The following is a 22,855-nucleotide window of genomic DNA, read 5'->3' as shown; positions in this document are numbered from 1 at the left end:
AATATTGATTCTTTGCTAGTAAAAGCCGTAACAAATACGGTATGCCCCTAGCTAGATAATCTAACGACTTGTCTGTAATGATGGTACATGCTGGACCTGATACACGCCATGCAATAATAGGCTCAAGAGGACCTGGTGGGAGTGGGTCTTCTGGGAATCTATGAGGAGGTTTGAGGGGGTTTGAAGACGTCTAGACCCGTGCATCTCTACCCAGCCCATATTGCAGTGAGCTGAGCAGCCTACTAGCTGTGAAAAATTAGACTAGGCGTGATCTTCCACATGGTAATAGTTGTCAAGTAACTGGACCCCATGGTTATATGCCACCTCACCAACGACCTTGTCATGGTGCCCCAGCCGGCAAGGAGGCAGCTGTGGGACTCCGTTGACGAGTCTGTCGGGGGGCGCCCTACCACCCGGGGTTGGAGGCTCTTTCGGGCTGGCAGTGGATGGCGGGCTCATCCGGCTGGACCAGGGCCGGCTGTCCTGTAATGACGCTTGGGTATCCCGCAGCCCAGCTTTCAGATGTCAGCACCGCCTTGTTGTGGTGCATTGCTAGCTGGGACGACTGGTGCTCGGGTGTGGATGGCTTTGGCGGTCTTGCTGCTTCTTTAGTCCGGTGAACCACTCTTACATTCACATCAAGTTAAAGCGCTCACAAAGCACGCATGCACAACCTGTGTCTGTCATGTTCAGACAGCCCCCCCCCCCAAAAGCAATACAATGTAAAACAATACGCGCCCTGGAATTGTCCTGCCTATCTACCAAGGCCGAAGCAGTTTCCAAAGCAAACAGCTATGATGGCCACTTGATGGGCCAATCCTTAATTCCCGTGCGCTTTGCCGTCCAAGAACCAAAATGTTGTCCTTGTATGATGAAAAGAAAACCTGAACTTCAGGGTGATCGAAATGCATCGTCAGAACACGGCAAGCCCGACTGCAGCAGCAACCTGCGACATCAACCAGCTTTTGGAAGTCCAGAACGCCTAGATCCTGCCAAGTCCCCAGTGTCGATCCCATCTTCCCAATGTCTCATGAGGTATTATTTGGAGACCAAAGCAAAGCCGAGGCAAGGAAAAACATTTTCGTGAGGGGGTATCTTCGAGATAAACTCCAAAAGGAAATCTCATTGAAAGCTGTGACGAACGTCCAAACAACCGACAAGGGAATAAGAGCAGATGCAAAATGGAATGGGGGGAGGTGGTGATATCAAAGGAAATTTAGTCATCATCAATGACAAACGGGTTTGACTTCGTCCTTCCAACCCCGCTGGTTGGCATGGACTGCCGTCGCCGCTCAGCCTTTTCAGCCTTGACCTTTGGTGACTGAGGGTGATCGTGTGGATTAGACTGCCGTTTCGCCCATACCTTGCGGAGAACCGCCAAGTCGCCCTCTTTATGGCTGTTTGCTTCGGCACGCTGGGTTTCAGTTGATGACCGCTCCAAGAACCGTCGAGAGTGCTGGAGATCGCAAAAAGTTAGTTCGATGTCTAGAACACCGTGGCGATATCAGAAGTCGAATAGTTCAGAGGGGTGTCCTACGTCAGGGTCCTTCATACGCCTCTCATCTTGAGGATGCGGTGGCGTGGGAACCGAGGTGCGTCCATCTAAAAGAACCTCCAGAGCAGCCTTCCCAGCAGTGGCCAGAGCCTGGGCAGAGACTCTACCACTGACAATCATATCGGCACGGTCTGGTCTTCCTAGTATGAGAGCTTTCAGCTTCGTCCATGTGCTGCTTCGCACGAGGCCACCTCCCTGGATGTGCTCGTTGATCCGATCCACGGTAGCTGGAATCTGTGGCAGGAGGCTAGCATTCGCTCGCATCGTCAATTCAGTCCTGAAGTCACCCATCCCGTTGTCTCCGGACCTCGCTCTCATCATATCAATTCCCATTGGTTCCATGGGTTCCCGGGACCTAGGGTAGCTGCCACCTATGGCTAGAGGTGGCATGTCTTGTGGTAGAAGAGAGGGCCGGCCGGAATTAGTTGCTGCCACTGGAGCACTGCCGCCCTGAGCTGTGTTCATAGTGAGAGGCAGTATGATCGGCTCGGCAGCAAGTCTTGATAGACTCTGTGCTCCGGAAACACCCTGTTGGTGCCTTGTACCGGAATCCGTAAAGGGGTCGTCCCGAGGGAGTGCAAGTGGTGCTAGGTAATTGCCGTCCGAGGTGAGTACATCAAGCTGAGACGAGCCTTGTTGCTGACGCCCTATGGGCACTATGAGACCGGAAGGAAGGGCAGTGACGGATGCCATCTGGGGGAAGAATTTAACATTAGCAACAGCGGTCAGCTCAGCATCCACTTGAGACGAAGACACGGTGCGCTGTGATCCAGGAGGTAGGGATTGGGCCCGGCAGTGGTCACCACCATTCTCTAAGTCCACGGTAGACAGAGGAAGGGAACCTGCACGAGGATTTGCTATTGTAGAAGCAATCAATTGGCCAGGCAATGATGTAGCCGTGGCCAAATTCGGATCAACAATTTGGGTAGGGCGAAGAAACGCAAGAGGGGAATCAAAAGGGTTTGAAAGAGAAAGGGAGGGGAACTCTCGTACTTGCTCCGACAGCTCTGGCGGGTTTGGGATTCCCACTGGAGCCTCCTCCGCAGGGTTGTTTCTTCGAGAGATCTGCTGCTGAACCAATTGGTCTGCCTGAGCTATTTCCTCGGCCTCCAGCTTCTGGATATCCTCTTCTTCGAAGGTTTCTGTGGTGCTGATGGACGAAATGCCCGCTCGGATCTCATTCGACATGAGCAAATGGTCGAGGATATCATCTTGGCCCAAGTACGCTGATATTGCTGTATCTTGGTGCTCGACTTGTTGAGGCTCTGCGAAGTATTGCCGCATCGATGTTGCTTTGGGCAAGGGGTTCTTCTTGTCCACCACCCTGGAGGCCAGTTGGTTCTTAAAGACTTGTTGGTTGTGCAGAGTCTTCTCAAAAGTACCGTCACAGATTAACCAGTAAACAATGACCGGCTTGGTCTGCCCAATGCGGTATGCTCGGCCAATGGCTTGCTGCTCGTGGACAGGGCTGTGCTGGAAGTCAAATATGACAACACGATTTGCTCCATAGATGTTGAGTCCGACGCCACCTGCAGTGGTGGAAATCAGGTAAACCTGCCCGGTACCCTCGTTGAACTCCTTGACCTGTTTCTGGCGCTTGTTGACATCAGTTTTGCCTGGAGCATGGAAAGTCAGCAATCAAAGCACCCAGGAAGTGACCCGAAATAAGTATGTGAAGGAGTGGGGAGCAGTGTGACTATAGCCTTCCCAGGATGTGTGTCCCGAAAAGACACCTTTGCCCTGGGCTAAATCCGGGACAAAGTTGCTTACCATCCAGTCGCTTGTACGCAAGTCTTCTCTGCCTGCAGATCTTCTCGATGAAGTTCAGCGAGGGAATGCTCTGACTGAAGACTAGGAGATTCTCTCCCAATTTTGTCGTTTCCTCGATGATCTTGAAAAGCGCGAGCATCTTGAAGGAGCTGCTGAGGTCTGCATAGCCGGGCTGAGCAGTGAGTATGTCCAACGTGGTGGTCACAATCTGGTGAGGCAGAGGCAGAGGGGCGGAAGGATCTTCCTTTCCCTCCTTGCTGGCACCCTGCTTCGAATCTGTGGTCTCCTCCAGCTTTTGCTTCAGTGCCCTTTCAAGAATTGATGGGTGGGCAAGGAGGAGGCCAAGAGTCCTGATCAAAGCCCACACCATTGTTGGTTGTTGACCACCTGCTGCTTCCTTAACCACAGTGAGGTAGGACTGGTACACTGTCCGCTGTACACTTCTAATGTCCAGATACACAATGTACTCAGTCTTGGGTTGCAGGCTGTCCTTGAGAGTGGCAATTGTTCTCCGATGCACTTTTGGTGCCACAAGCTTTGTCAGTGCTGCCAAACGAATTTTGGCTTTTGTCTTTTCTGTACGAGTGCTGTCTTCGTAAAGCCCGCTGGCTATTGGTCGGCTATACTCTGAGTTGAACCATTGCTTGTCCCCGAGGAAGCCAGGTGCGACCCTGGGTGATGATGAGCATTAGCAAGCAGAACCGCGAATCTAGAGCATAAGACTTACCACTGGATCATAGCATAATACTCGTCAACATTATTAGCGAGTGGCGACCCCGTTAAAGCGATTCTTGTATGTGTCTTGAAAAGGCTGGCGATACTGCTTCTCCTTGAGTGTTCGTTCTTCAACAAGTGTGCCTCATCGCCGATAACAATCGAAGGAGACTCTAGCATCAGAGTCAGCAGATCAGGCCGTTTCGAGATCTGCGTAAACATCCCGTATCCAATCACGAGGACGCCACCTTCACCCGCCCAATCGTGGATCCTTTCAGACCGCTCGTCCTCAGATAAGTCGGCACTGACTTCAAGCAGAGATCCAAGAAGACCAACAGGTGCCCACTTCATGAGCTCCTCTACCCAGTTCTGAAGGAGACCAGCGGGGCAAAGAATGAGTGTTCTGGACACCTTCAAATGATCGGGTATCTGACAGGATACCTTGGGATCTTCAGAAACCGCTGCCTCTTGGATCGCAGTCAGGAGAGTCACTACCTGCATTGTCTTGCCCAACCCCATTGCATGGGCGAGTAGGCAGCCCTGCTTTGCGTCTGACAAGACCTGATCCCACATGAAACGCACGCCGTCGATCTGGTGGTCTTTAATACGTCCGGCTATGTGGTCGTGGACATACACCAGGTTCTGGCCTTCTAGCTTGGACTCGTTGATAATCAGGCGGGTTTTCTCACTCGGAAGTAATGAGCTGTAGACTTGCTCACGGAGCTGCATTCTTCGCTGCTCCTGCTCTCGCTGGCGCCGCTTTTCTTTTGCTCTGACATTCTGCGAGGACCCAGCCACTGTTTCCTCCTCAGGTTCAGAGGAGACGACGGAGCCTTCAGAGGCAGGCTCAGGCTCCCCTTCAGCTGGGGCAAGCCCATCCTTCTCCTGCGTGTAGCCGAAGTAGGGGGCCAAGGTTGTGAGTAGGGACCAGAAATCAGCAAGGTGTTCCATTCCTGCTTTCACGTGGCCGATCAGATCTTCGTCAGGCTTTCCTCCAAAACTGGAGAAAGTCGAGGCTGAGTGTTTGTTCAGGTAGATGGCGAACAACCTGGTGAGCAGAGCCGCCGTGTCGTACCGGTTCTTTTCCCTCGAGCCTCTGGCCAGATCTGAGGAGTCCTTGGAGTAATTGCAGATGAAATCAATGTATTCTTGCCTGAACGATTCGACCGCATGTTCATCTTTCTGCAAAAACAGCACGCTTTGGAATATGTCATCTTTCCTGGCCGGGTGCTGGGTGAAGAGAAGTGTCAGAATAAGCCGCTCGACATCCCGCCTCTCCTCCCAGTGTACCGAGCCCTTGTTAGCGACGGCCTTTGGGTCACTGAGAGGAAGCTCCTCCTGGGATGATTCGATACGTGCTGCACGTTTGGCAGATCCGGTTGGGGTGAAAGGTTTCCTCTTCGGCTTGGTTGGAGTAACCAAATCAATCAAACTGCCTCCTCGGCTCCCGAAAGGTGACTCGTCGACCTGCGTCAGGTCATGCATTTCGATGTCATCGCTCGTAGATCCAAAGCTCCGTGATGCGGTCAAAAGATTATCGGCTCCAGAGTGCTGAGAGCTTACGGATGCTTCCCGAGGGTTGGCATCCTCAAGAGGATCATCGACAATGAAGTCCTGCGTCTCCTCCTCCTCCTGTAGCTCATCTTCACTCCAAAGGTCGATGTTGTCTGTGCGCTTGGTCTTCGGCTTCCTCTGGGTTAGCGGCCGGACAACACGTTCCGGTGCAGATTCACTATTAAGCACATTCATGATCCACTTGATGTGCTCAATCTTGTCGATGTCCGGCTGTAGGAAATCAGACATGCCACGGAGCTCAGATTCCGTCTTGTACTGATTGTCCTTCATCTGGTCCAGTGTCTTCTTGAGGCGTGCCATCCCCTTCCAGAGCTCTTGGGACATGGCCTTGGCTGTGATCCCCCTAGTGCCATGTCTGCGGGCATCATCCCACATCTTGAAAGCCTTGTGCTTCTCCTTCGGAAGCTGCTTCTCATGCCAGTGGGCGGTACAAGCTTGTACCATCTGTCCGAGAATGCGATCGATCTCTGACTCATCGAGGCCAGGAGTAGACTCTGCTTCCGCCTCTTCCATTTCCTCTTCTTCTCTGAGCTTATCCAGCTCAGAGCCGTACTCCTCATCGTCAGACTGTCCATACAGTGGCAGGATGTCATTAGCATCATCCACTTCTTGCTTTGAACGGCGAAAATATCCCTTCAGCTTATCAGCGACAAACTTCTTCTTCGCACTTCCGATGGGCCGAGGGGATCCCCAGCCAAAGTTCGGGTCGTCGTCTGTCGAGTCGTGTGCTTCGATAAAGCCTGTTTTGGGAAGTTTTCCACTGCCCCAGTATGCTCCATGGCTGCTCTCGAGGTCCATCTCGAAGTCCACTGGCGGAGCTGCAGTCGTGTCCCTCTGAGGTGGCACCTGCGCCATGTCTCTCAAAGGGAGGCTAATACTGTCCAGCTCGGTAGGGATGGGTGCGATGCTGAAGTGCTGATCTGGATTGGAAGGTCGACTCGTCGTGGTCATGGCTGTCACTTCCAAGCGCTTGGCCTTTTTCTTGGGTGGCTCATCAGGGTGTTCGTCGACTCGTGTGGCTTCGACACTAGTCTCAACCGTCTCCATGGGTTCCCCAGTGCCTGTAGCTGGCGCCAGAGCCGGTGCACTAGTGTCAGACATTGGAGTAAACGCCTGGTGGTGAGGCTCGGCGGTGCCAACTTCGGAGTCAGCATCTTGGTCCCTGGTAGAGGCCCAATATTGCTTGTACTTCGGACTTCGCGAGACAAATTGGGCGATAGCATGACGAAGATTGACCTTGAACTTTGCCTTGGTAATTCCTAGGTCCCTCCAGAGTTCATCCTGTGGAGTAGCCAGTAGGGTCTCCCCATCATACTCGCCCTCTCTCAGCTTTTCAGCTAAAGCTGCGGGATCTGGTAGCTTGGAACGAGGCGTGGGGATCCAGCTTCGATTGGTGGTGCAAAGTTCCTGGATTACACGATCTATGTCCCAGTCAAAGGGATCATCGCCCTTCGCCCCAGCCATATTGGGTAGGGTGGATCCACCATCAACTGCGGAATGACATTCAGTCGAGACCTCCATTGTGTTACTTGTCGAGGACAAAGGTGATTGTCGGGCCTCGTGGTCCAGAGGCAGGATTGATTGTCTAATGAAGGGTTGTAGGGGCTGCTTACCTGGCTAGCAAGAAGGGCACTGAACCTGAGGTTTACTTAACGACCGTTGGCATTAAAGGAGAGGGGCTGAGGCGACGACTGTTAGCGGTGTTGAAGAGGCGTTCAGCTGAGCAGTCAATCCGCTAGGTCTACAGTACCAGAAAAAGCAGGGCCATTGACTAGTCGTTTGAGACCTCTGTTGCGGCGAGGAAAAGCTGTGAGTCTCAGTTGAGTTGGTAGGTAGGTTGGTTGGTTGGTTGGTCAAGGTTGGTCGGTGGAGGTTGGTCGGTTGAGGTTGCTCGATTGAGGTTGGTCGAGGGCGTTGGTGGTAGTTGTACCCAATGAAGTGCAGTAGAGGGTCGCTGCAGGCAGGCTGTCTCGAAACACTAGAAACAGGGGACGATACTCTTCTTTCCGTCAGGAAGGCTGCCTGTTTGGCAAAAGGAAGAAGAGTTGGGGGTGGATCGTGGCGATGAGTTGGAGGGAGAGAAGATGAGGTAGGTACAAGACGGCAAGATTCAAGGTATCTACACGTCTGAGAACAGGCAGTGTTCGTTAACTTGAAGTAAAATAAAATTGCCCACCCGCAGCGCGTCCGCAGTGAGTGACGCGACCGCAGGAAGTTTCTCCTAGGTGGGCTGGCGGGTCGAGCCGCGGTGAACCTGACAGGGGCGAGGGGTACGGGTGGGTCCCATTTCGTTATCACTGATAAGGGTTAGTTAAAATCAGGGTTCAGATGGTGAACCCCCCTCCACCCCTCGAAAAGGACGGGCAAGGCTTGGTGTACCTTGAAATAAGTTTCGATTCGAGTGGCTTTTTCTCTTGTGTGGCTGTATTCGAGGTATCCTGTGCTGTTGGGAAGGTGGCGCAGGCTTGCGTGGTCTGGCTGCTGTCGAGCTCAAAGTTGCCCAAGATAGGGGAGGGGGGCAGAGCATCGTGCTCCGGACTCGGGAGCAGCTAAAGGATTATTAATGCTAATGAAAGTCTACACGGTTTGTGAGACCGGACCCGATTCCGTCTAGACATTGTCGAGAACTACCTGCTCGAAAGTCTGTGATATCTTCGTAGGCCGCCAGAAGACATCTCCACCGGCATAACTGCAGCAGAGGTGGGCGCCCAGCGGACCGACGCTGCCCAGCCCTCGCAAGTGGTCATTCTGGCTGACGAGCATCGCAGAACTGGTCCCGGGCTGGCAGCTCCGGCACTTACAGACAGGAGTCTCCCTCAATATGGTGACACAGGCTCTCGCAACGGAGACCTACCCTCCGAATGTCGATGGCCCCGAGAGGGCGAGGCTTGTCGAGGTCATCAAAGACTGGGCAATCGCCAACGGGCTCGCCGTCCGCCCACCACCGTCGCTGGTGCCTGCTGAGACGGATCCGGAGGGTGTCCTAGCTACACATGTGCCTGTCACATTGTTTCCCAGCCCATTCCCGCAGGTCTGCTTCGATCAGGCAAAGGGGGTACAGACGGCATATAACGAGTTGTACGCCAAGGTCAGCCAGGATGAGAGTTTTCTCGCCGACATGGTCAAGGAGTGAGTGATGATCTGAACTTGCAAACATGGTGGCTGAGACTCAATACTGAAGCCATCAGGGTTGCCGATGGAGACGATTTCATAGGCAACTTGTGGAAAGTTCATTGCAGAGTCAAGGAAGAGGGTTATGTCCAGGCAAGCCACATGCATCCGAACCCGAGACTGGTGACACAACGTACTGACTGGGCAGCAGAGCCTCTCTCTGGGCCTCTTCCGCTCCGACTACATGGTTCACAAGGATACGGCAGACCAGTCTGCTGTGCCCAAAGTCAAGCAAGTCGAGTTCAACACCATCGCTTCTTCTTTCGGAGGACTGTCGTCTTCAACATGTGCGCTTCACAAGTAGGATCAAATCGCAAACCCCCGCCGGCAGGCTCATACCACTCACTGACATATGCCCAGATTCCTTGCCGACACCGAGTACTCATCCCTCAGGCAGCCAGGGGCACACAGCAGCCTGAACCTCCCCGGCAATGACAGTGTCGAGGGCTTGGCCTCGGGCATGAGGGCCGCATTTAACGCCTACCCAAAGTCAGAGCTCGGCCTCGACACCTGCATCATCTTCCTCGTGCAAGACGGCGAGCGCAACGTCTTCGACCAGCGGCACCTCGAGTACGCCCTGCAGAGGCCATCCCCGCAGCGCATCCCCGTCTTCCGCCTCCCCTTCAGCGAGACCCTGACGCGCACGCGCATAGCCGACACGCCGCGGCGCCAGCTCCTCTACAGGCTCCCCAGCAACCCGGACAAGGAGTTCGAGGTCGCCGTCGTGTACCTGCGCGCGGGCTATGGCCCCTCAGACTACCCGGACGCCGCGGCCTGGGACGCGCGGTACCACCTCGAGCGCTCGGGCGCCATCAAGTGCCCGACGGTGCTCACGCAGCTCGCGGGCGCCAAGAAGGTGCAGCAGGTCCTCGCGACGCCGCCGGTCGGGGGCTCAACCAAGCAGCTCGGGCTGAGCCGCTTCGTGCCGGAGGGCTCGCGCGCGTGGGACGACCTCTGGGCGACCTTCACCAACATCTTCCCCATGGACGACAGCGAGGCCGGGCTCGCGGCGCGGAAGCTGGCGCTCGACGCAGAGGAGTGCAAGCGCTACGTGCTCAAGCCGCAGCGCGAGGGCGGTGGCAACAACTGCTACAGGGCCGCCATCCCGCCATTCCTCAAGGAGCTGCCCGAGGCGCACTGGAAGTCGTACATCCTCATGGAGCTCATCATGCCACCGCCGGTCAGCAACATTATCCTCCGGAACGGGAAGCTCGAGCAGGGCGGCGTCATCTGCGAGCTGGGCATCTACGGCAGCTGTGTCTGGGACCAGGGCACGGGCGAGGTCCTGCACAATGAGGAGGCCGGGTACCTGCTGAGGACCAAGGGCGATCAGAGCGAGGAAGGGGGTGTCGCGGCCGGTTTCGGTTGTATGGACTCTTGCAATCTGGTTTAGAGCGCATAGGCAAAACTTATTTGCTCAAAACAGGGCCCTCGGCGGCAGGCCGAATGTGTCGAATGACCAAGTCTGTAGACTGGATAGACTAAAATATATACACGTTCAACCCCAATTTCACTGGACGTAGCTGTTGGCAGGGAGACTTTACGGGCCAATTAGGGCACCACGCATGCACCGGTTCGGGTATGTGTCAGGTAGGGCACCAGGTCAGCCGCTGGAGGTCAGTCAGGGTGAAGCCTCTGGATTGGCAATCGTCAATATCGACAACTCAATGCGCCCCCAGTGGATAATCATCAACGTGGTATCGTAGAAGAAAAGTGCGACATATAGAAGCGCAGCCTTGGGAAGAGTGGGGATCGGAGCTCCGCCGGAAAACCCGTACAATTCTTCGTCTCTCCTTTCGCAATCATAAAGTATGTTATACAAATCCTGCAAGACCGTCCCGCCCATAACCACAGATACAGGTTACATTCAGCACCTCCTGTGTATTTCGGTTATCTTGGGCTGGAGCATTTAGCTTGAGGCGGGCTCTCCGCCGTCTCCTCTGGGCCTGCGGAGGACCTCCATGTTGCCTGCGGATCAGTCGCGGCGCGGTCAGTGTCAGGCTTATGCGGGCGGGCATTGCAATGTCAGTGGTGACTTACGCTGGACAATGCTCAGTGCAGTGCGGGTCTTGCCCTCGGCGTCCTCGTACCTGTCGTTGCTCGCGTCGCCCTCGACGTAGACCAGAGTTCTGCGCGCAGGTGGAAAAAGTCAGCGCCTCCTCATTGCACAAATGCTCATCGCGACGATGGGACAAGCTTCAGCGGGAGGTTGGGGGCTGCTGACCCCTTTGGCAGGGTCTGGAAGTAATCGCGACGGGGACCCTCAGCCTCGAAGCTCGAGACCCTGAAGTACGAGGTCTTGGTGTTCTCGCCGCGGCCGGTGTTGGAAGCGACCGCGTACTTGAGGACCTCGCGGCCGGTGGACGTGGCATGCAGCTCCGGGGTCTGGACCAGGTTGCCGACGATGGTGATCTTGGCCAGGGGCCGCGCGGGCGTGGTGCTGAAGGCACGGGCGGCCCGCGGGGTAGCGGCGACGGCACGACGGGCGACGAAAGACATGCTGGTTGAAGTCTAAATCGAGCTTTTCTGAGTCGAGGTGCGCGGAGACGGCGTTGGGGTGGCTGAGAAAAGTTTCGGGGACGACAGAGAGCGGTCAATGGGATGGAGTTTTGCTGTTTGCTATGTTGTCGAGGCAAAAGGAAAGACGGGAAATTTGAATGTGATGCGATCCAATGCGACAGGCTGAAGGGTCATCGCGCGTCTGCTCGACGCGCTGGGGGGGGGGCAAGGGGGTTCGACAGGCAGGGGTAGGACACCTGCACGCTATCTTTTTGTACCATGTGGCCATCTATCTGCTTATCGGGACGACAAGGCCACTTATAAGAATAACCCCTACTGCTACCTAGGTATGCACCAAACCAACATCAGGATGCCTCGACGACACCAACTTGCTTCTGTCACTCACACAAAGTTATGAATTTCCGACATGACAGTGCTCGCATCACACTCTCATCGAATTGATCCCAAGCTGACTTTTTCGAAGAAGGGGTGACTCCGGCGGTGAAGGTTGCAGAGTCCGGAGCTGTGAACGTGGCAGATTTCTAAAGTTCTTGAAGTAGGGAAAAATCATGTAATAGCACGAAACTGGGGTATAGGTGAAAGTGTTCGACAATTTTCAGAGTAGGGGTTGCTTGGTTTTCATTCTACTGCTCATCATTGCGCGTCCCTCGTCATAGTTATTCCTGAAATCTTCAGCCAACTTAGAACTGGGCAGCCTCAGCTATCGAGTCCTCCAGTCTCAGCCTGCCTAGGCACTCATCAGACTGTCCATTTCAAGTTCCATAAAACATCCTCATCCGTTCCATCACTGTCGTGCTCGCCATCTGGGGCTTTCATTCAATTAGAGACAGTTCTCAGCCCTGACAAACTTGTAAATCACACAGTGACATCAATGGAGCCGCGGCGGAATCGAGCGGCTGTCCCCCGTCAACACATTTGAGGCCACAGGACTGGACAGTTCCAAGGTTTCCAGATCAAATGAACAATTCGTCCCGAGTCTTGCGATTACAACAGCGAAAGTTGGACTGGAAATGTGGTTTGAACCAATACCAAAAAAGTACCGCCGGTGAATGAAGGTCCCCCGGGGAAATGTGAGAAAATAGATGCGAAACCAATGCCCGCTTTGGGGCTGGCCTTGACAGGTGAATACGAGACCGAGTGCAACCGGGGTTCATTGGCAGACGCTACTCAGAAGTCTTTACCTGGGATTTTAGACAGTGGTCGCACCGCTGATAAGAGGCAGGACCAAATGGAGTGTGCAGCTTTTTCAAGGTCGAAAGGGCGGCCTAAGCTTGTCCGCCCTATGCAGTGCTCCAAAAACACTAGCATTCCAACTGCCCAGGTGCACTCAATTGGGTGGGACTCATACCCATACCCACCTCCGCATTAGAAAAAGTCAACCTTGAGCCCAGGACGCGGCGTCACTACCCGGAACATGATTTTACGAGCAGTCGAATTAATTTCAAAAGCTGATTGACGATGGTCTGTTTTTCTTGGGCCGTAGTGGGCAGCATTTCTCACTTGTCCATTGAGACGAACTGGCCCTGGTGAGAAATTTCCTAATTGGGGTCTGAATAGAGATGTCGCACCCCGGTTGCAGAACTCCTATAGGTCACTGTACCTAGGTACATTACTTCATGCTGTGGCAGCTCCTATTCAGACAATTGACCATCGCATCTCACATTGAGTTCCCCGAATAACATGGCAGGCATCAATTGTTTCGCTCTGAATAGCCACTCTTATTCAAATGTTTTCCATGGATTGCTGACACCGCCTCTATTCAGGGGCCTGCTGCTCAATTATGCCCCAGAAACCCCCATTTAACGCTGCCTTCTCCTCTCCTCTCGAAGAGCTCGCTCTTCTTCGTTGGTTTCGGTTTTCTCTTCTCATGAGGTCACGACGGAATCAACAAGACATCAAGAAGATTTGTCACATCATCCAGAAATACAGGCCGGATTTCTTGCGTCAGTTCACCACAATGCGCACTTCGAGACTAACGAAGCACACTGACACCTTAAGCAGGATCTCAAAGTTCCTTCTCATTTCCAGGAGTTCGAGAGGGCTGCAGTCATGCGTCTCGAGGACGCCATCGATTACGTTGCGGGCGACTACGGTCCTTCAAACGCCCAGCTCTTCAACATCATCTTGAGATCCATTCTACACTTCGCGGGCGTCATGGCATGTGTCGTGCCCATGCATCTCTTCTGCAGGAGCGGCGAGATAGCTGGCGCTACGCTGGTCGCCTCTGGGGCCATTGTGAACCTCTATCATCTTTGCAACACGATCACATGGTACAATGATGACATTGCCAGCTGGCCCCTTGCCTATGGGTGGTGCGATTTTCAGGTGGCCACTACGGTGCCGCTGGAGACTCTGGTGGCCGCCAGCACTTGTGCGATCCTGCGCAATGTGTCGAACTCAATCACGTCCCTACGAGTCACCGCGCTCAGGAAAAGCGAGAAGCGAAGGAAAAATCTCATTCATGCGCTCATCATCTTCCCCGTCCCGCTTCTTCAGGCCATTCTCTACTACTTCGTGGCCGCGCAGAGATTCAACATCTCGGGCATCATCGGGTGCCAGGCCATGTTCCAAACCAACTGGGTCTTTCTGGTCTTCTTCGTCTTTCCATGCCCGATCTTTTCATTCTGCGCCGGATACTACGCAAGTAAGCCGGCACATCACCAATGCCTCAAGCCTTGCGTCCTGCTAACATATGGCCATTAGTCTCCACGTGGTGGCGGTACAGGAGATTCGATAAAGAGTCTCGTCAGAACCTGTGGAGCTCGATGAGCGAGTCGAGTGCCCAGTCCCGAAACGTCAGAGCACGAAGAAAGCTCTACTTCATGACCCTGACAATCATCGCGCCGTGGCTCCCCTTGCAAGTGTTGTTCCTATCCAACAACGTCCAGACGGCATGGCCTTGGGCAGCGCCGTTCGACCTTGGAAGCGTCCACGGCGCCGGCTGGAACCAGATCGACTACATTCCCAGCTCGGGCGTCCCGTGGGCTCACATGTACGGCACATACGCATATTCCCTCCAGTCCCTTATCGTGTTTCTTTTCTTTGGTCTGACCAAGGATGCACACGACCTATACCGTGGGTACCTCAGGGCCTTGGGCCTCGGCAGGATCTTTCCAAGGTTGAACGAGGAGTATCTTCCATCGCCGAAGCCGCCTTCAAGCCTAAGCAGTGTGTGGTCTCGCGCAAAGAGACCGTCCATTTTTGCGTCGTCACCACAGACCCCACAAAGGTAGGTGAAGTCGAGCGATCCGGCTCATTACTATCCCACTGACTTGTCGTCTTAGAAGTCCTGGCTCGTCAAATAACATGACTAGCGTCGGCGGGCGCCAGTTCAACGAACTTGATGACATCCAACCCCTGAACATCCGCTTGAGCAGCCTCGACGTGGCAGCGGCTCGCTCAACGACGGAGGCTGCCCGCTCTTCCGAAAAGATGACGCAGCTACCAGCTCGGAACCCTTGGGTCTTCCGCACCACATTCGCGCCAGACTTCAACATGGGAACGATCCTGGGCGGCGGCGGTAAGGGTAAGGGCAAGAACACGAGCAGTTCATGCAGCCAGGAACTTCTCAGGCCCGTCATACATCCTCTCCATACCAGCCACGCGCCCTCGGCCATGGGCAAATACCACCCTGATTTGTCTGCGGGTGATGCTCACCAGGAAATGTGGAACCCTGCGCCGAGGGACACCCGTGTGCAAACGAGGGTATGGGTGGCGGATGCTCGCAGTGGGTCGGCCACGGACGGTGTCAGCATCAGTGAGAATGAGATGGCGGAGAACGGCGTTGTGAGGGTTGAGAAACGCATTTCAAGCTCAAGCGAGGTTTCACCTCCAAAACCTGTTTACCACTAGGATTTGTAAGCAGCTCAGGGTGGATGGCAGTGCAGTAGCTAGAAGGTTTGATCAAAAGCTTGGTAGGAATTGAGGTCCTATCGGCTTTGGAAGTTCCATGAGATGTTCAAGTAGTCCATCCAGGTGTTGTCGACCACCTAAACCCCAACATCTGACCGAGAACTTCTTCCCTCGCTATTCCTTTCAGTTGCCTCGGACGGTACCTCATCGGCGGCGGCGCCACCAGCCTCCACCGCCTGGCTCTCAACACCACGCGAGGCGGCCCCCGCGCTCCACGCCTCCGAGTCGCTGCTGTCGTCTACAAGGTAGTCGTTCACAAACTCATTCGGCCGAAGGACCTTCCCCTCAAACATGCGCAGCTCGTCCGGGTCGGCGGCGTACCGCGCCCGCTTGGACCGGTCGTCGGCCCTGATGGCGAGGTGTTCACCCTCGGTGCAGCCAGGGCCTGCGCCGCTCCTCCCGCAGCACGACCAGAGGAAGCCCTCGGGGTTGTCCTCGCGGCTGTCCTCGGTGTCGTGCTGACGTAGCTTCTTTTGGGAGGCATGCTCTGCGCCCTCGCCTGCTGCCCAGGTACGGTGGGTCGGATCTATGTCCAGCCGGCCGTGGTGAAATGCGCAGGCCTGCTGGTTGTTGGTCTCAGGGAGGAATGCATGTTTGCACTGGATGCATATCTGTGGTGGTGGCGGCTCGGGGGCTTTTCTTTTCCCCAGCAGTTTCAGGCTTGCAGGTTGTGGCTGGCCAGTCGCGGGTGCATCTCCTGGTGGCGGCGGCGGCCGGTGCAGTTTCTCCAAGCGGTCGAGATAGCCGATGCTGCGGGCTTGAAGTCGCTGGTTGTCGCAGAGGGCGACGAGCACGGCGCGGATCAGCGGTTCAGGGGCCAGGAGTATGCGGTCCATTCCTCCAGGTTCCTCCAGGTGATGGGGAAAATCAAATTGGCTTACAGACCTTAGCACAAGCTGCGGGTTTGTCCATAAGCCTCTGCAGATCAGCCGTTTAAGAAGGGGTTTGCTTGGGTGGTGTGCAGATCGTCCCGACTCTCCCGAGTCGTCATTGCTGCGTCACACTGTGTCTTATTTTCGATGGACCACACCCGCTGCGTTACACTAAAGATCTCTCCGCATATTTTCAGATCGGAAGCAATTTGACTGCACAACAAAAACTGGTTAGCCATTGCGCCAGTATCAACGTCACTCCCACAATATATGGGTGCTTAATCCGAATAAATCGCACCCACAGACAGAGCGCAGACGCAATGCTTCTTGGTCAAGAGATGGATGTAACGTAAAATCTTTTTTGGGATGCCTTCAGAAGCTGCACCAGGATCATCTCTGGCAGTTTAGCATTGGGATGCACGTCGAACATACGAAGGGACTGGATATTTTCTGGATGGGCCTGATCTGCACCAAGAAGCTTCTGGAAGGTATAAATTGATGACGTTTAATGTTGTGATTCAACGTGGTTGTCCTCTGTTTCTCACATCCACAACCTGACCACAGCCAAAAGGAACGGATGAAGACGGAAAATGACAAATTGTTTGAAGCTGACTTTGCTGCGAGCCGTGGTCGGAGCCAATAATAAATTCGCTGCCCAGCTCCGGAACGAATACCCACACAGAGGCCTGTTCTCGGATGATATCCTATCTAAAGAGGTCGAGGTCTTGAGCGTTTCCTACCGTATGAAGGCGCCATATATGTCCTCGGACGTATACGGAATGGAAGCGAAACCAGCTAAAGAGGTTGGCAGCATGAACTCTTTAATTTCATCATAGGCTTGGACTCGGGTCCGCTACGCAGCGACAGTCTCTCTTGAACCCCCTCCCCACCTACCCCCAAAGAAAAAGGTCTTGTGGTACACTCTACTGTGGGACAAACTCCTAGATACCAAACTCCTCGAGATCAACTACCCATAGGATCGCCTCTATCTTTCCCCGTTAGTCCCCTTGGCCCTTATATGTTGCCCACACTATTTGCGAGGAAACCAAGGCTCACAACCGTGACCTACTTAAAATCGACCGAAGGCACAATTTTCGATCTTGATGATCTCCGAAGACATTTTGAGTTTGCGGGAATTCAAAGACGCAGATAGCGTTTAATTTGAGCCATCTCTCACAGGTTCCCCATGGTCTTGTTGCCCCCAACCCGATGAAATGCACCAACAAGTGTCCCAGTGCCTCACGCCGTTATGCAGGTTGTGTGATACAGCGTCTGCAGTGGTGAGAATTCCCGCTGACATGGATTTACCCCGATAAAAGCCGGAGTTGGTTGCTTCTGCCCAATCCTACAGCCTCGCTGACGGCACGGGTGTTGACCCCTCGATTTTCAACTGTCAACTCGTGTCCCGGAGATCCATTCATATCGAGCATCATGGACATGCTCATTAGCAACACCGGTCTGACTGTTGTCTATGAACCGGAGTCTGGCTTCCCAGTTGCTGAGTGAGTTCTTCAAGTCACCCCTACGGCTGGTAACTGATTCTTGGTGCAGCATTGTTCTTATCCACGGCCTTCAGGGACACCCGTACAAGACATGGGCATGCAAAAAAAGCCAATCAGACTTCTCGTCAGTGACTACTCCCAGTGTCAAGGTATCCGACAGTGGCAATGGCAGTCGAAAATCATACGACCGTGTTGTACCACGATTTGAATCATCATTCGCCGGGGGTGGCTCGAGTCAGAAACACGGCGACCTGTCAAGAAATGGCAAGGATGCGAAGGAAGTTAGTGTCTTCTGGCCGAACGATCTACTTCCAGTCCAATATCTAAATGTACGAATCCTGGTGTATGGATATGACATTAGGGTGATAAACTACTTTGTTGGGCCGATAAACGAGAACTCTATCCACTCCCACAGTAAGGATCTCCTCTCTTTACTGGCGGCGGCGCGGAGGCTTGATTCTCCCTTGGTTCTCATCGCACATAGTCTTGGAGGCATCATAGTCAAAGAGATGCTGGCAAAATCGTCGGCTTCGACTGACGGCAGACTGAAAGACGTCGTCGCTTCGATAGCTTCTGTTATATTCTTAGGCACTCTGCATAGGGGTAGCCGCGACCTAGCTATACTTGGAGATTGGGTTAGAAGCATTATTAGTAATGCCTTGAGGATGAGAATAAATCTGTCTATACTGAATGCACTCCGATTGAAGATAAATGACCTCGAGTGAGCTTAAGAATCGTTCTCTATTGCCTGGAATCGATATGATTTCCGTGTGAAAACCTTTTAGGAAGGACTTGGGCTTATAGGAGTGAACTTGGGACCTTTTGGAAAGAAGGTCGTCCCTGACGGCTCGAGCCTACTTGGGGATGCTCGCGAAAGAGCCGAGACAATCCAAGTTAACTACATGGACATGTGTCGTTTCCATGGAATTGATGATCCAATCTATCTTTGGATCTGTGGGGAGATCACCTCGGTCTACGACTCGATCACCGGAGTCAATGCCACTACAGCGCACGACGTTGGCGATTAACCTGTTAGTGCAAAAACTGAGAATATGACGCCTCTTGAGAGCGAATTTGGGAGCACAAACCAGTGTGGGAAGGCTTTTCTACAGTCTCTGGCTTTCCTGAATATGAATTAGCGAAAGCAGGATCTCAACTTGCCAGCTGAGGGGACATGTACGTGGTTATTCAAGCACGACGCGTTTGTTGACTGGCTTAATTATAGGAAACAGGACCAGTTCTGTGGTCTTTTATGGCTTTGAGGGAAGCTAGGCTTGGGAAAATCGACGTTACTCAAAGAGGCCTTCTTTAAAACTATGGACATCAGCACCTCGGAAGGTTGAGTAGCATCGTTCTTCTTCAACGCTAAAGGAGACTATTTGGAATACTCCCAAAATGGAATGTTAAGATCTCTTCTTCATCAAATGTGTTCTCAATATTTAGACCTCCTGAAAGCGCTCTTAGAATTTGCCTAGAGTAGACGTGCTTTTAATGGTGAAGAGATGATTCACTGGGAGAAGGTAGAGCTTAGGGCTTTCTTCGAGGCAGCCGTTGTCGTCAATACCAGTCTTCTATTTCTACAATCCCCCCCATCCTTTGTATAATATAATGTTTTTAGAATTTATAGCTTTAGGCTCTGTAGTCTGTGATTAACATAATATAGGGCGATAAAAGGAGGACTATAATCTTTATAGATGCCCTTGACGAGTGCGACCTTGATTCGGTTTGGGAAGTGGCTGATTTTTGGTGGGATATCACCAAAACAGCGCACTGCGCGGGAGTTCAGCTGAGTGTATGTCTGTCCAGTAGGCACTTCCCTGCTATTACTATCAACGATTGTCCTGAAATCGTTATGGAGGACCACAATTACTTAGATATTGTCGAGTTTGTAAGGCGTCGGCTCGGACTGGGTATGACTGCAAAGCGTGTTGATCAACAAGCTGTTGAAAAAAAGATATTGGAAAAGTCTGGAGGAGTGTTTCTTTGGGTTTCCCTGGTTGTGGAAGATATACTGTGAAAACATGATGAAGGAAAGGGGCTTAGGGTCTTGCTAAAACATCTGAATTCTGTGCCACAGGAACTCGAGGACTTGTTCTCTCAGTTGCTGACCACAGCACCATTCCCGACTATGGTGGTCAGAATGTTCTAATGGGCATTGTTACCTACCAAACAACTGCGACTCCACGAGTGGCATCACATTCTGGCTTTTATAGGAGATGATCCTCCATCAAGCTTGCGCGAATGGCAACAGTCTGAATCGTATACAGAGACTGACGAGCAACTGGAAAGACGGATCGCATATCTTTCTCGAGGTCTTTTGGGATTCAACGTTAGGTCTAGCAGCGACAACGGCCATGAACCTGCCGATGACTCCATGTCTGATCGAGCAGGCGCAGGATCTCTTGACCTGAACACTGGAGAGACCTGTGTGGTTTAGGTGATATATGAGTCTGTCCGGCAGTACTTCATGGAAGGCCCTGGTTTCACCGTGTTGAACCCAGCCTCTGCGGGAAAACCCCTAGCACATGCCCATTTCTCGATAATGAATACCTGCCTCGACTACATCCTAATCGAAGAGCTCGATGCACTCGTTGAAGCACGCAAACTGTCTCAACAACGCACCAAGGTTCAACTTGCACGGGATCGAGACTGGGGCTTATGTGCTTCAGTGCCAGCAAGACGTGAGCGGGTTTCCACAGTGGGAGAGGCCAATTTCGAGTCAATTGCGCAGCAGAATTGGGCAGCACGGCGCGCACGGCATCGCTCTCCGAGTGTAGAAAGCTTTGGATCAGCAGGTAGCCATGGTGGGGGACAGTCCCCAGCCGAGCAGGAAGAGCACCGTCGGGGGAGACGTTCACCGTCGGACGATGATTTTCATGCTCACAGGAAGAGGCCACCTTCCCCTGAAGATTCGGATCACAATCGATTAGTCCCTCGAAATTTGAACAAACTGAGAGGAACAGCCGAAGGCTACAACCTTGCGATCCGCTGGTTGAATAACCAATCCGTCGGAGAGCAACATTGCTCAGCCGAAATTGCTTCCTTTCCATCCCCTCAGTCCTCGGTCCATGGAAACTCACAGACTCTCGAGGCTCATACAGCCCTCTTGTCATATGCGATGTTCGAGTTCTTCACCCATGCTCAAAATGCCGACGCGGAGGACCTAGATCCGAGTGACATCGCTCTGCGCCTGCGTGATTCTGCTTGGAATCGCTGGAAAGCCCTGCGAGAAGATTTGGATGAGGGAACCGAATTACTTTACTTCGCAGCCTACTTGGGATTGTCCTCCTGGTTGAAGGCTGACCGCGTCTGGAAGCAAGACAAGATTACTTCTTCCATGAGACTCGCCATCGGTTTTGAAGACTTCGAAGTTCTTGGAAAATTACTGGATGCATTCCCGGTGGTGGGAGACAGACGCATTGAACATGCCATTGAAGATGAAGATCATGAACTTATTGGGAAGCTAGTGGCTGTCTTCCCTCCGTCAGGATTCGAGAGGGAGATCAGCAAAAGAATGTTTGACTTCTTGGCTCGTGCACCGGATCATGTCCTATTACATGCATACCTATCACGGCACCCCGATCACTCGCAAGACGACTCGACTCGCTCTGAGTCGATCATAGCAGTGAAAGACATACTGGAAAGACAGGATGACAAAGGCAGGACAGCTCTGCACCTAGCAGTTGCACGGAGGGATGTAGCCGTCGTCAGGGTGCTTCTTGGACATGGTGCCAACGTCTCGGCAGTCGATCGCAGGCTCCACACGCCATTGCATCTAGCTTGCACGGACGACCCGGACAGGCCAGGTTGGTACCTGTTTCGGAGCTTCAACGCACGCGGTGCTATCGTCGAACTACTCCTCTGCCATGGCGCCCCAGTCAATGCCCTCAATGTCCTTGGTCAGACGCCACTCTTGATGACTTGTTCGAATACCGGCTCGTATCCTCGAGCAGACAGTACTCCACATCCTACGAGCAACGAAAAGAATTTTGACCATGAAGTCTTCAACATCGTCGATTCGCTGCTCAAGCACGGCGCTGATCCTACCGTGGGAGACTCCAGGGGATCATTTCCACTCCACGAGGCCTGTCGTGCCACCTCGGTCAATCCACCGACCAAGCTAGAAATAGTCAGTAAGCTGCTAGACTACCAGTCACCCGTGGACGCAGAAACAGGGGGGAAGATAACGCCGCTGCACGTTGCCTGCTTTTGTTCAGAAGTTGAGGTTGTCACCGAGCTCCTCCGCCGGGGCGCGGACCCGACCCTACGAGATTACCGGGGCCGCAGTCCCCTCCATGTTGCCGTTGTGTGGTCTACTGAAGAGGTTGTCGGGGCGCTGCTTTCGCCCCCTGACGTTTTCGTGGACGCCACGGACCACACCGGATCAACACCTCTGCATGAGGCCTGTGATGACTATCCAACTGTCGGACGGGCCCCACCGGCGGGCACAAGACTCCCCATCATACGGCAGCTGCTTGAGCACGGGGCGAGAGCCTATACGGCAAGGAATCATTACGGGGACTCACCCGCCGACATCGCGACGAAGCATGGTGACGAAGGCGCCCTCAGACTGATGGTGACGAAGGCATGTGATGCTCCTCCGCAGGAGTAATCAAAATGCGAAGGCCAACGTAACCGCTCAGTCATTTGGGCCGCCAGCATACATGCTCGTGGGACTGAGCCCAGCTTGGAATCGATGAGATTCTGCCCTAGGCGCCGAGAACTGCCGTGCTCACCCACACGAGCACGTCGTGCCTGGCGGCAAAGGCGTTCATGCCGTGGATGTTGGAAGCAACCCCCGCCGACGAATCGCCCGCCTCGGACAGCCCGCAGGCAGCGGCATGAGAAGAGGTGGGAAATGAGAGGCCTCTTCTTTATGGTATGCAAGTCTTAGTTATAGGGCGCAGAACATCGCCGTCGGCGTCAGGAGGCCGGAGGACTAGTAATTATGAAGGTTATAGAATGCTACTGAGCTTATATAAAATTAGAACCAGCGTCGCATCTGATGAGATAAATGTCTGGGCCGGAGAAAAGAGGCGAACCCATGGCGTCGATCTGGCCATATCGGGGACGCAATAATGTCTTGGGCACAAGTCCTGAGTGGACGATAGGCCGACGACGGTGGTGGGCTTGTAGTACCGAGGCAAGGCAGCGTAACATTGAAGCCCCAGCAGAGGCTGGGTTGAGCCAACCGGGCAGCTCCTCGATGGCGTAGGGCGTGTCCGAAGGAAACGCGTTCTGAGCGAATCAAAGGGAAAAAAATG

At 53.5% G+C, this 22,855-nt stretch overlaps 6 protein-coding genes across 6 annotated transcripts; 3 read left to right on the top strand and 3 right to left on the bottom strand.

Annotated features, from left to right (window-relative positions):
• Positions 1 to 723: 723 nt before the first annotated feature.
• On the bottom strand, positions 724 to 8,011 carry KVR01_004697 (uncharacterized protein). Its single transcript, XM_044787489.1, has 8 exons — positions 7,994 to 8,011; positions 7,365 to 7,911; positions 7,228 to 7,293; positions 4,053 to 7,104; positions 3,326 to 3,996; positions 2,549 to 3,171; positions 1,538 to 2,248; positions 724 to 1,456 (listed from the first exon to the last, which is right to left on the bottom strand). Exons 4-8 carry the CDS (start codon positions 7,076 to 7,078, stop codon positions 1,217 to 1,219), a joined length of 5,271 nt encoding a protein of 1,756 aa, XP_044646861.1. The 5' UTR covers positions 7,079 to 7,104; positions 7,228 to 7,293; positions 7,365 to 7,911; positions 7,994 to 8,011; the 3' UTR covers positions 724 to 1,216.
• A 424-nt stretch (positions 8,012 to 8,435) lies between these two features.
• On the top strand, positions 8,436 to 10,178 carry KVR01_004132 (glutathione synthase; the record flags this gene model as incomplete). The annotated part of the gene is made up of 4 exons (XM_044786518.1): positions 8,436 to 8,743; positions 8,803 to 8,878; positions 8,937 to 9,085; positions 9,146 to 10,178. 4 exons carry the CDS (start codon positions 8,436 to 8,438, stop codon positions 10,176 to 10,178), a joined length of 1,566 nt encoding a protein of 521 aa, XP_044646296.1.
• A 516-nt stretch (positions 10,179 to 10,694) lies between these two features.
• Positions 10,695 to 11,284, bottom strand: KVR01_004189 (uncharacterized protein; the record flags this gene model as incomplete). Its single annotated transcript, XM_044794966.1, has 3 exons — positions 10,695 to 10,753; positions 10,826 to 10,914; positions 11,010 to 11,284. 3 exons carry the CDS (start codon positions 11,282 to 11,284, stop codon positions 10,695 to 10,697), a joined length of 423 nt encoding a protein of 140 aa, XP_044646353.1.
• A 2,070-nt stretch (positions 11,285 to 13,354) lies between these two features.
• Positions 13,355 to 15,157, top strand: KVR01_004272 (uncharacterized protein; the record flags this gene model as incomplete). The annotated part of the gene is made up of 3 exons (XM_044786021.1): positions 13,355 to 13,859; positions 14,108 to 14,435; positions 14,590 to 15,157. 3 exons carry the CDS (start codon positions 13,355 to 13,357, stop codon positions 15,155 to 15,157), a joined length of 1,401 nt encoding a protein of 466 aa, XP_044646436.1.
• Positions 15,158 to 15,294: 137 nt separating this feature from the next.
• Positions 15,295 to 16,053, bottom strand: KVR01_004654 (uncharacterized protein; the record flags this gene model as incomplete). The annotated part of the gene is made up of 1 exon (XM_044795065.1): positions 15,295 to 16,053. One exon carries the CDS (start codon positions 16,051 to 16,053, stop codon positions 15,295 to 15,297), a length of 759 nt encoding a protein of 252 aa, XP_044646818.1.
• Positions 16,054 to 17,486: 1,433 nt separating this feature from the next.
• Positions 17,487 to 19,608, top strand: KVR01_004683 (uncharacterized protein; the record flags this gene model as incomplete). The annotated part of the gene is made up of 3 exons (XM_044781665.1): positions 17,487 to 17,591; positions 17,641 to 18,312; positions 19,401 to 19,608. The coding sequence occupies exons 1-3, from the start codon at positions 17,521 to 17,523 to the stop codon at positions 19,606 to 19,608; spliced, it is 951 nt and encodes a 316-aa protein (XP_044646847.1). The 5' UTR covers positions 17,487 to 17,520.
• Positions 19,609 to 22,855: the final 3,247 nt, after the last annotated feature.

This window comes from Diaporthe batatas (genome assembly GCF_019321695.1).
Source record: "Diaporthe batatas strain CRI 302-4 chromosome Unknown Contig00004, whole genome shotgun sequence".
Classification (NCBI taxonomy): domain Eukaryota; kingdom Fungi; phylum Ascomycota; class Sordariomycetes; order Diaporthales; family Diaporthaceae; genus Diaporthe; species Diaporthe batatas.
Note: the sequence above shows the minus strand (reverse complement) of the source record. Positions and strands in the feature narration are given on the sequence as shown.